Source organism: Macrobrachium nipponense, chromosome 41, assembly GCF_015104395.2.
Source record: "Macrobrachium nipponense isolate FS-2020 chromosome 41, ASM1510439v2, whole genome shotgun sequence".
NCBI lineage: Eukaryota > Metazoa > Arthropoda > Malacostraca > Decapoda > Palaemonidae > Macrobrachium > Macrobrachium nipponense.
The window spans coordinates 5230501-5243000 of NC_061102.1; the positions used below are offsets into that span (position 1 = coordinate 5230501).

The 12500-nt window shown below is 35.3% G+C and overlaps 2 protein-coding genes across 3 annotated transcripts in view; one reads left to right on the top strand and one right to left on the bottom strand.

Annotated features, from left to right (window-relative positions):
- The window catches only part of LOC135212454 (protein mono-ADP-ribosyltransferase PARP3-like), a 15896-nt gene extending 7890 nt beyond the window's left edge, over positions 1-8006 (top strand). Inside the window, exons 8-13 of the mRNA XM_064245854.1 lie at positions 933-1103; positions 1389-1478; positions 3635-3726; positions 4159-4328; positions 6486-6650; positions 6906-8006. Coding sequence (XP_064101924.1) covers positions 933-1103; positions 1389-1478; positions 3635-3726; positions 4159-4328; positions 6486-6650; positions 6906-7078 — 861 coding nt within the window. The 3' untranslated portion in view covers positions 7079-8006. The remainder of the gene's footprint in view (positions 1-932; positions 1104-1388; positions 1479-3634; positions 3727-4158; positions 4329-6485; positions 6651-6905) is intronic.
- A 196-nt stretch (positions 8007-8202) lies between these two features.
- Positions 8203-12500, bottom strand: part of LOC135212453 (uncharacterized) — a 60001-nt gene continuing 55703 nt past the window's right edge. For both annotated transcript variants that reach the window (XM_064245852.1, XM_064245853.1), the window contains exon 2: positions 8203-12500. This exon is cut by the window's right edge and continues 208 nt beyond it. In XM_064245852.1, coding sequence (XP_064101922.1) covers positions 9547-12135 — 2589 coding nt within the window. In that variant the 5' untranslated portion in view covers positions 12136-12500 and the 3' untranslated portion in view covers positions 8203-9546.

The following is a 12500-nucleotide window of genomic DNA, read 5'->3' on the forward strand; positions in this document are numbered from 1 at the left end:
ATCCCCATCACTAAGTGGCCTGCCCTTTGAGTTGACAATGTTAACTTCGTGGTCTAGTTAAAATGACTAATAATAATACGTAATAATGATGACAGTGACATTTCACAATAATGGTCATAGTAAAGAATGTCTTATTACACCATTGCCATTGTTTTCATTGACAACTATTGCCTTATTCTTCTTTTATTATTTTTTTTACATACAGAAAAAGAGCAGCACTGGTCTTTTGAGAGGCAGATAGTGCACATTTACAATAGTTGACCCCTTTGTTGTGTTCTTATTTTAAGCCTTTGACAGTAGCAGGAAAGGAATCACACATAATAATGAATTTTATTGTTAAAAAAATCACTTTAATGATGGCTCCATAGCTTACAATGCTAAATATAAGTTTAAGTGTGGAAGGATTTGAGTTTTAAATCCCCTGGCTACTAAAGATGGTTTACTAGACTTGACTGCTTCCAAATATAAATTATAATGTGTTTGCTCCAAGATAGGCTGTTTTCTTTAATAGGAAAACTTTTAACAAGAATGAAAAGGGTATGTGTTTGAGTGATACTATAAAGATTGTGAATACCATAAGGAATCCATGTATTGTAGAGGAATAATTATTTCTTGTAAGGATAGTCAGTGGCATGCATATTCATATGGATCAGAATTCCCTGTTAGGATGGTCAGTGGCATGCATATTCATATGGGTCAGAATTCCTTTGTAGTGGCATATTCATATGGATCAAATTATCTCATTTGGTTAGCCAAGGATATCCTATCTTAGGTGTTCCTTTTTTATCCGTTCCAAGGGTAGCTTAACTTTGGGTTCAAGGTTTTGCATCATTACATTGGAGGGATTAAATAGATCTTGACCGTTGATCATTTTTGAAGCATCAGCATACAACAGACTTGATAGACCTTTTACATAGTTTATATTTTTTCAGCCTCGTAAAGTGTTGATGGATTTGTCATCAAAGTTTTACACCTTAGTGCCTCATAATTTTGGTCGGATGATACCTCCAGTGTTGGAAGATGCTGCAGTTGTCAAAGAAAAGAAAGAAGTAATGTTAACTTTGAGCGATATTGAACTCACTCAGACACTGCAGAAAGAACAGGTAAGGATTATATTTATTGTTTAAACTAATGCAGTAATGATTTTGTAGGAAATAAGAATAGTACGACTTCAGCAAGTAATTATGATGGTTGAAAAATTATTCAGACTGCCCTTGAACTTCATAAGATTCTAGGCATGAAATCTCAAAATGGTTATCAGTTTTTAATTCATGATGCCTTTGTAAGTGTCGGATATGATATACTTGGTATAATGTTGGGGGAAGGAAGCAGTAAATAAGATAGTAAGGTAATAAATAGATATATCAAATTTTTATTTGACATTTCAGGCCAATTCAAGTATTAATCCCATACTTGAGAAATACCAGATGCTGGACTGTGAACTTGAATATCTTAAAAAGAGTGATTCAGAGTTCAAGGTAGGTAACATTCTTGTCTTGTTACTATCACTTACTTTATTGAGAACAGAGTTGTTTTTATCTGTTTTTTAATAGATATCCCTAGAATGTAAAGTAATTTAATGCAGTGTTGGTTAGTAGATTTCAATCATGGAAGAGAGAAAATGTCTGCAGACATGGTTATCCATACCAGATGTAATAATTGCTATATGCTGCTTTGCATTTGTTCAAGGTAAAAGTACCATTCTCGTATCAAACTGTATTTTGCACCGTTTAATGAGACCAAGGGGTTGGGGGGGTTGGTTTTGGGGGATGCGTTTAAGACTAATATGTAATCTCTATGCTCTTCTCTGGGACCATACCTTCTTACCCCTTAACACTAAAGATGATGACCAAACTATTCTACCCTAGTTAAGGACACACCAGGTCACCTGAAAAATCTAATTTAACCCTGGCCAGTAATCCTCATCTCACTCAAAAGGTTTCTGTCCCACTTGACCCCTAAGAGAGAAGATGGAAGGAGGGAATGGATCGCCACCTAGTTTTTTTTATTATTATTATTAATGATGAACCCTATTCATATGGGACAATCCCACAGAGGCCATTGATTTGAAAATTAATCTTCCCAAGAATATAGTGTTCATTTGAAACTGGTAACAGAGGGTAATAGTGTAATAGTATAAATATCTCTTAATAATGTGATATTCTTATGACTCATGTATTTACTATACTGCATATGTGCTGATGTGTCAATTGTCCTGACTTAAACATTCGGAGGCTACCATACATTTTAGGACAATTAACTCAGACTAGCCTATACATAACAATTCAAACCATAGGTTAATATAAAGGTACCTCATAGGCCTAGGCTACTACCTATACTTCTTGGCCTATCCTTAGCTGGAACAGGTACTTGACGTCGGAGACGGTCGAATCTTCATTGTTGTAATAAGGGTTGAGGGAAAGGCTGGCTCCCGGGGTTTTTTTTAATATTTCTTCTTAACAGTAGGTGGATACATTGTAAAAGCAGCTTATTCCTAGCTGTACTCCTTCAATACCAGTTAGAACCAACACCGATTCTTATACTGGTTCTTACACTGGACCCCTATACAGGTTCTTACACTGGGCCCCTATACTGGTTCTTACACAGGACCCCTATACTGGTTCCCTGTAATACAAACAGTTCATTTAGGATGGCAATCTCGTGCCAAAGAGCATGCAGTCGTTAGGCCTTTAGGCTATGCTACTCGTGCCTAACTTTACTGTTACACATCGCAGTTACCCTGACTTTATATGCATAACATGGGTGGAATTTACTCTAGAACTGACATTTTTATAAACATATGGAAGACTAATTCACATCTTAGCCTACATTTAATTGATGGTACAATTGCAACAACCTGCAAGCTCAACATGGTGCAACTTACGTAACAGTACCATTACAATTCTTGGCAATTGGCAGTTATATCAAAGTAAAAGTACAAAGAAGCACTACCAAATGTTATGGCAACATATACATTATAAATTACGACAAGTGCATACCTTTTACAAGGGAGAAATAAGTCATTTCAAATGAATATAAGGGGAGAGACATTCGTTTCCCCTCAGAGTTGCCGTACTCGTCTCGAACAGAGCAATTTCTGCTTTTGCAACTGCGCACTTGGTTACAGTTACGTACTTACGTACATACACTCGATCATAGACAATCTCAACTTCGAGTGGCTAACTTAACATCTTGATAAGATGAAAACCAATTCGGTTTTCCAGTTCACCAATTTCCATGAGTACTGTCATAAATGCTAAATGAATGATTTCCATCATTACAATAGTTTTGCTGGATTTGAGAGGAAACTTAGTTTTCAAAAGTTTTGGCACTCCAGTCATTGAGTTGGAGCAGACTTGTGGGTCATGAGAATCATGTGTGAATGTGTTTATATTAACTTTCTGAAAGACAAACCCTCCCTTGACCTCACTGACAATGGCATTCATTTCATATTCCAAAAATTGAAGAGAGTTCTTCCGCCTGTAGGAGCAAGTCAGGCTGATGGGCATGTAGGTCATTGCATGAGAAAACTGTATTAGATATGTTTATTTTATTATTTTAGAGTGTTTTGTGGAGTATTCATTGCCATGGAAACATTATGAACAATTGATAACCACAAGTTGTCATTTTTCAGATAATAGAAAAATATGCAAAAGCATGCCCAAATACCAGAAAAGGGCCATTACTTGATGTGTGGAGAGTTGATCGTAAAGGAGAGAGGGACAGGTTAGTACTGAACTGCTTCCTAGCAGCTTTACTTTATCACTGTATCAGACTCTTAGTCAGTAGATAATAACTGTGGCTTCCTGTAAGGGATGTAAATTCAACCTTATTTTACAGTTTTCCAGTCCCAATTTGGACCATGTGGACCTAATAGTAGGGTCAAAAGAGAATATTATTGTATATTAAAATGTGCAGTACAGTATATATACTATCACTTCAGTATCCTTTACATTACTTGTTTTTCCTCTTTTCATTTATTAATTGCCCATTATTACAGAAATTTCTTAAGTATCTAAGGTCAGCCCTATATTTTGTGATACAAGTTGTACCACATTAAAAGTTGCAAATAAGTGAATATTGTAAGATCCAAGGTTTTTCATTCATTTTAGCAGAAAAATGTTTCTTAATTTTGTGACATTTTTTGTCCCTTATCAGGTTCAGTGCACATGAGGCTATTCAGCACCGTAAATTGTTGTGGCATGGCACTAATGTTGCTGTGGTAGCAGCTATTTTGAAAGCTGGGCTAAGAATAATGCCCCACTCTGGCGGGCTGGTTGGTCGTGGCATCTATTTTGCATCTGAGCACGCAAAAAGCTCATGGTATGGTAAGTGCTTTACTTCGAGTACCCTGAAATTGCAAATTATTGTGACAAACACTGCAAAATTTCAAAAGGATTTTGGACAGGAAGTAGTGGGATCCATATGTACGTATACAGAAACAGGTTGGAAGGTCATTTAACTGGAAACCATGTGGTCTTAAACATTAATTACATTTCCAAGATGTTGGGGACATTAATATTACAGAGTTACCCTTAATCGGAGTTGGTTGTTTCTTGACAGTCACTTGTTTGATTTATGGTGCAGGTTTTATTAAAGAACACCATCAATAGTAGATCTAGATATACATGGCATTTTAAAAGGATGCCTGATGCACTAGGCAACAGTTTGGTCTCAGGTGTGCTGGTTTTGAGGAATTCTACCGTAATGATAACAGTACTAATTGGAACGATTACAGAATTTGAGTAGATGTTGGTAATATTATGGAGTTTGGCTAGATAAAAGGGCAGGTAGTTGAGTCTTTGGTCAAACATTAGCCTACTAGATATCTCGACTTTGCATATTAAGCCTCAATGTATATTTTCAGTGTTATTTTATATATATATAATATATACATATATCTTAGTTTATATATATATAATAAATGCACATATACAGATATAGTAGATATAGTATATATATATTATATATATATATATATATATAGATATAGTATATATATATATATATAGATGTATATATATATATATATATATCTATATATATATATATATATATATGTATATATATATTATATATAATATTATGTTAAGAATATCATAGATGTTATATATATATATATATATAATCTTATATTATATATAATAATAATAATATATATATTATATATATTATATATATAATTATATATATAATAATTTTTATTTTTTTTAAGGGGACCCTTTATATACTATCATATCCAATTTCATTACAAGTTAGTTGGAGTTAGAATACCCATGTCATGTTAAAAAGTAATTTTAATTAAATATGATATGAAAATTTGCTTATACTTAATCTCAATTATTTGTAATCAATCATTGCCTTCAATTTTACTTTGCGCCTACAATACTTTTTTTCTCGTTGTAAAAAGGTTACAAGGTTTGATTGTTATTTGCTTTAACATTTTATGCACTGCAGACAGAATTTAGGTTTTAATTCAGACTAAACCATCATTACTACTGTTATAGAATATCAGTACAAACACTTTCTAGAAAGTTTTGATAAAGGATGCTGTGAAGGCAGTCGGTATCTCCACCTGAACTTCTGCCATTGAAGGTCTAGCACTGGCTAATACCAGTGACAAGCTCATGCTTTTAGCCAACCTATGTCTGCTGATAATCAAACTCCACTATTATCTTGGTGCCTTCCCTGGTCTGATTTCATTGTAACCTTTACATCAGTTCCAATTTTCTTTTATTCCTGCATTTACCAAGAATCGGCTTTCACCCTGATCATTTCCATCATGCTGCATAGTCATTCTTTAGCCTCTTTTCCTTGTCTGTTACAAGTTCAACTTATCACCTTCATAGAAGCTGACCTTACAGCCAGATCACTGGAATCTTACACACCAGAGATGGTCATTTAGGGACTCTTTGTTTTCCACTTCACATTAGAAATCAAACTATTGGTATCAAAAAACCTTTCAGCACCTCAGTGGCGTGGTTGATATGGTGTTTGCCTCCCACCTCGGCGGTCGCCAGTTCGATTCTCGGCCATTGAGGAGTGAAAGATGTGTATTTCTGGTGATAGAAGTTCACTCTCGACGTGGTTCGGAAGTCATGTAAAGCCATTGGTCCCGTTGCTGAATAACCACTGGTTCCATGCAATGTAAAAACACCATACAAACAAAAAAAACCTTTCACGACCCACTGTGCCATCCCTTCCTAGTCTTCCACACTGGGACAAGACCACTTGCTTGGTTGGAGGAGCTGAAATGAATTTTTCATGACCAAGCCAAATCTCTCTAACCTGATTGGGTGTTAATAGAGCAAAAGAAGTTTCCAGTGTTGGTCACCAGCTTTGTGCACTTTGTACATACATGTTTATGGCAATTTTCTTTAGAATTATATGTACTTTCATAAATACTATTAAGAAGGATGGTTCTGTACCAAAAACCTTACATTCCTGATGTACTTCTTGTGTTTATTTTGTGTTTGTGATTCCAGTTTGCCCTCATTATGGATCATTTGAAGGTGAAGATACGGTAGGATTCATGTTTCTTGTTGAGGTTGCTTTGGGAAAAGAGCATAGCATAACGCAGAGTGATGGCAGTCTCACCAAGGCACCAGATGGTTATGACAGCATTGTAGCCCGAGGACGAAATGAGCCAGGTATAGTATTTTTTTTTCCAGCATACATTCTGGTTTTGGAGTATAATTTGGAGGACTTAAATTTTTATATAATGTTGCTCTTCTATATTTTGCATTGATTGACCAAACAGTTCATATTTTTATATATATACAAAGAAAGTTCCTCCCATTATTTTTTTTCATCATTAATATTATTGAAAGTGCTGCAAAATTGCTCTACTACTACATTGTACCAAAGCAAGAACCCCAAGAAAATTGGAAACATTTTCTTTGCAGATCCAAAGAGAAATAAAGTAATTGAATTAGAAGGAAAGGATGTGATTGTACCAGTTGGGGAGCCTGTTCCTCAGAAGCAGTGGAAAAGTAGTGGTTTTTATCAGAGTGAATATCTCGTGTACAAAGAAAGTCAAGCACGTTTAAGGTACCTTTTGAAGTTTTCATTTGCTTAGATTCAGTTTGTCTGGATATGTTTTTGTTATTTTAGTAAGGGATTTGTCATTTGTTGTACATTTCATTAGTCATACTTTAAAATCTAAGGTATTGTACTTAAGCTATTTCTGTTATAATGTTCAAAAAGAGTATTTATTTACTGTTGTATATTTTATTATAGGTTGATGATTTGGAAAACCTCATATTCACATACCATTATTTTCAGTGAGGTTCTTTTAACAGCCTCAAACTAATCTATATTACATATTTCTGTATGAATCTAAGTTTTATGCATCTAAAACATAGAAATATATTAAACAAACTATGTTTATAATGTATATTGATTTATTTATTTAGTTTTTGAAGGGAAGGTCATTAACTGTTTATTGTTGATTACAGCTACATACGGGAGTTTTGTTTTCTGTAAAACAAATGTCTTTTTTGTTCACTTAGGTTAGTGTCTGAATTTTTTATAGTACAGTTTATTTAAGAATTAGCTTTAGAACAGTTGAAATAATTTGAACCAAAGAGTTGTGTGTACATATAGAATTTCAAGACAATCTTCATCTTGCATGAAAAAAACAGCCAATGTTATGCCCCTCAGCATTATAATGGGCTGTATTTTGCATTTAGAGAGTAAGTCAGTATCCCCAGTGCTAAGGCAATTGATGTAGGGGTATGTATCAGGGACTGAAGACAAAATGTATTTTGAATAATTTATCTTAGGGAAAAGTACATGTAACTGAATATTTGAAACCACCCTTTGGCAATTCTTTGTAAGGAACTGTATTTAATGAGGTGTATTACAACCGGGTATTGGCATTTTGTATCTTAATTGTTGTTCTTTTTTTGTATCTAGAAATATTCCAGATACTTGTAACACTTTGAAGTGCATCACATTCTTTAAGTGTGTAATCACATAAAATTGTAATACACTAATAACTACAACACTTGTGTTCTTATTTGTCCAGAAGAAAATAGCAGAAAATTTAAAATCTCTTTTCAGTTAACAAGGCGTGTATAAGATATATAAAGAGGGAATGTGATTATAGAAGTAAATACACTTATGAGTAAAGGTTTTTCTTTGAATAAAACTTTATAAGGGTTGAAGGTATGAGGACACAAAAGAAAGAAGTAAAATTGATAATGGTAATAATTTATTAAAACATTTTTACAGTACGGACTTGGACTTTACGAGTGCTCACATTTACTGCCAGTCGTTTTCCTTTTCCTTGGATCAGGGACTGCTGCTCACCCCTTCAGAGCTGAGGGATTAGTGAGCCTCCCCTAAGTCAGTTTTGCATGCTAACCCTTTTTTCCTTGGTATAGGGACCAACTTTGAAGGTAACCTTCAGTAACTCTGTCTCTCCTAACTTATCAAACCAATGGGAATTCTTTTGGCTACCTTGGCCTCCCCTCACTCATTATGAGATTTATTTTGTATTAAGTGTTCTGGTTACTGGTCCAGAGAATTTGCTCTCCTCCAGCCGGTCTTTCAAGATTCTCCTACCTTACACCCTAAAGAAGTATTACTGTACATGCCAAAAGATTCAGAAACCCGCTACCTACAAATAGACTTGCAGTCTGTTGGCTAATGAATGCTCTTATTTTTTAAAACAGCCTTAAGCATAATGAATAATAAGTGGAAGGAGTATTAGTACCTACTGAAAGGTAAGTGTAATGCAGGATTTTAGTGTTCATTTTTTAATGTGTCACATCACTGTTATACTTAGAGCTGATGAATAAATAACCTTAAGGCCCCAGTGCATAATTGGGCTGTTTTACATCCCTCCAACCAATCAATCAATTGGAACTTAATGGTTAAAAAATGACACTTGGCATATCCTTCTACATTGAACCAGATTTAAGATTACCCTATCTATGCATGGGATGGAACAAACTCATTTCAGCTCTTTCGGCACAGGTTTATGATATGAACTCTTGAAATAAAGCGGTATCACCTTTAGGCCTAAGTAAAGTTCATCTGGAAAAGTGGATTTTTTTTGTTTCAAAGGTTATCTTATGGTTTTATAGCCTCGACATTAAATTTTTATAGGTCCAAAGATATAGGAAAAGGTAATTATTGTAGGAACCTTTTTATTTATTATCATTAACGTGTCTTTAGTTTTCTGATTATAGTCATTATCAATATAGTTAATGAAAGTTTATAGCATTAGGTTGCAAAAAGTAGATTATGCATAGCATAACATTTTCTTGCTTAGACTTTACCTTAAAGTTTTAATATTTATTACATCAGAATAATTATAAACAAAACTTCTTGTACATTGATTGTTGCCTTGGTTATATTACGTTTGTATTATGTACATTAATTGGTAGGTTGTAAATGTACAGCAGTTCTGAGATTTTCATTCAAGTGTTCATGGGTTGTCATTAAGGAATATAACTAAAAACATATATACAAAGTATGAGTAAATGAATAAATATTAAATGTACAACTTTCACAAACTTCACTGGTTTTTTAGTCACATCATGATTCTTCCATAAATTCTGCAGAAACTTCAAATTCTGATTTGATGCTCATAGTTACTTCTGTTTTTGGAGGATGTTCACTTTTAACATGATCAAGTTTCCATTCCCTAGGCATTTTAGACCTTATGTTGTGGAAACTTGCTCTTGGTTTCCACAGTTCGTCCACGTTAACATTTCTGCTCACCTCTTCCTCTGATTCACTGCAATGAACAGCCCGAGTCAGGAGACGTTTTCTTGCGTGAACAGCGGCTATCCAGTTCAAAATGTAATGGATGCTGTTTCCGGTTTTATGTAATTTATGTTGACACACTTGTCTAACTCTGAAGCCAGGTCTAATCTTTTTATTCTGTGGAGCAAGATTTTTGGATTCTTTGTGGTGCTGTAGAGCTCTGCTGGGTCCTTTTACAGGAACACATTTTTTATAATTGTTCTCTTTTTCAGGTCTCATTACTTGGTTGCTGTTCAGTGTTTCATGGTTAGGTAGCCTAGAATGATCATTTAGAATGTATGCATTGTGAGTGATGTATGGCTCAGTCAGTGGTTTTCTTTCTCTGTGATCACCCATAACACAGTCATCAACTTGAGGGACTGGATGAATGAGTCTAGCAGTTTCCTCCTTGGTGAGAATATGCGAGTTAATATTACTCTCCTTTGAATTTGTATCCTCTCCTTCTTCATGTCTAATATGATGAAAAGTAGAACTGTTCTGTTGGTAGATGTCTGCATATGAATCTTGCATATCTATTGAGGCATTTTTATGTACTATACGCTGCTTTTCTACGGTCTTTGTTGAGCCGATTGTACTAGTCTTTGAATAACTAGGATCATACTTGTTTATTCTTCTTTGGTCAGTGTTGGTGTGTGAGAGGTTTAGTATCATTTTGTTAATTGATAGAACATTTCTATTTGTTTTAGGATGATAATCAGAACTGTATAAAGGATTGGTTGTAGAACTATTTATATGTAAGGAATAATTGTTTTGAGAGGATAGTGTTCTATCCCCTTTGATGTGGGGACTGTATAGACAAGTTTCTAGATTTCTTAAAACTGTCAATGAACCTGACTCACTGGGAAGACTAAGCTGGATGGGATCTGCTGTTTTTTTTGTTGTTTTGTAAGTGCTGGCTGACATTACTAATTTCTTTAAGTCCACTTTTGATCTCTGGAAGTCATGAATATTAGACACTGGAAATATATCTTCATTTGCTGAAATTGAGATTTTTGCAAAAGAAACTTCGCTTTGAGGTAGTATTTGTTCCTGATGATGTCCTTTTTCTTTTCCAAAATTTCTCAAGTAAAGACCATCTCTTCCAGATATTTCATTGACTTGTCTGCAAGCTGGATGATACAAATACGAGATCATTTTGGCATCCAGTAATGCATTTTGACTGCTGTTAAGTGGTGTACATCTTTTGGGCTTTCCACTGGTGGTATGATGCATCAACTGACTTGGAAGTGATTCACCTTGCAAATGCTGTTCATCATATCCTTGCTGCTTGAAGCCGACTTCATTATGAAGTGTATTTTTGTTCTTCAGACATGGGTAGCTCTGATTTGTTAGGTGGAGTTTGATGTGCCGAGTCAAGTTACTTTTGTGAGAGAAAGCCCTACTGCAGTAATTACACAAATATGGCTGCTCTCCTGTGTGGAGTCGTATATGCTTAGTAAGGTTACTTTTAAGAGTGAAGGCTTTCAGGCAATGATCACATTTATAACTGACAGGCTCCAGCTGTATTTTTGTCCTGTCAACATAGGGTTCAGGATGATGGTCTAATTTTGTGAATTGTGTTTCCTTCTCGGGTGCAAGCGCACTTGTGTCGTATTTTCCATCTATTAAGCATTCATTTTTGTTCAGTGTGTGTATCTTTTCATGCCTTTTCATATTGCTTTTATCTGAAAAAGCTTTCCTGCAATATTGACAGTGGAATGGCTTTTCCCCATTGTGACTTCTCATGTGGGAAGCCAAGTGGTTCTTGTCAGAGAATCCCTTGTTGCATGCATCACACTTGAAAGGCCAGTCACCTGTGTGCTGTCGGATGTGCTGAATGAGAGCACTTCTTCTGGGAAATGCCTTTGGGCAAAGCTGACACTTGTAAGGCTTTAGACCATTATGTATCCTCTGATGCTGCCTAAGGACAGTCATGCGTGTGAAAGATTTGCCACAGTAATTACAGTTGAATGGTCGCTCACCATTATGCAGACTGTAATGTTGTCTTAAGTTGCTTTTGTGAGAGAAGGCCCTGTCACATTTGTCACACCTGAAAGGCTTTTCTCCTGTGTGAAGTCTGGAGTGCCTCGTTAAGTCCCCCTTTTGGGCAAAACCCTTTTGGCATACACTGCAAACATAAGGTCTTTCACCTGTATGACTTCGCATGTGAAGAGAAAGAAGGGACTTCTTGGAAAAGGTGCGCCAGCATTTATCACAACTGAACATACTTTTATGTGTCCCTTTTTGTAGAGCTTTGTTCGTGCCATAACTTATGGATGATGACATGGAGTTGTCAGTTGTAGTACCAAACAGAATCTGTGACTCGCATAAACGTAAGTTATCATCTTTCATTCTCATTTCAATGTGCTTTTCTGTCATTTTGTTCAAGTTCACAACTGTAGCAGAAGAAATAAATGAAGTATATCTCAATGTTTTGATTGCAAGATACACATTATATTAAAGTAATTGTTAGTTTAGAGCCCGTTGTCTTTCAAACCTCTACTGTATCTGCTCTTTATAAAATTAAGCTCATTGTGTTTTATCAAGGCCTTTCAATATCATCTGTGGAAAGACCAGTGTGCATCGACAAAAGTGTTGAAGAATCAGTTCAGTGTCAACTTCAGAAGTCTTTCAAATCTCTTACCACTTCCAAGCTCTTTGTCAGAGTGTAGCTCAGTATCTGTCACAAAAGTTTTCTGATGGCCAGATGGGGTGGTGATCAGTCTCTCGCAAAACACTTTCCT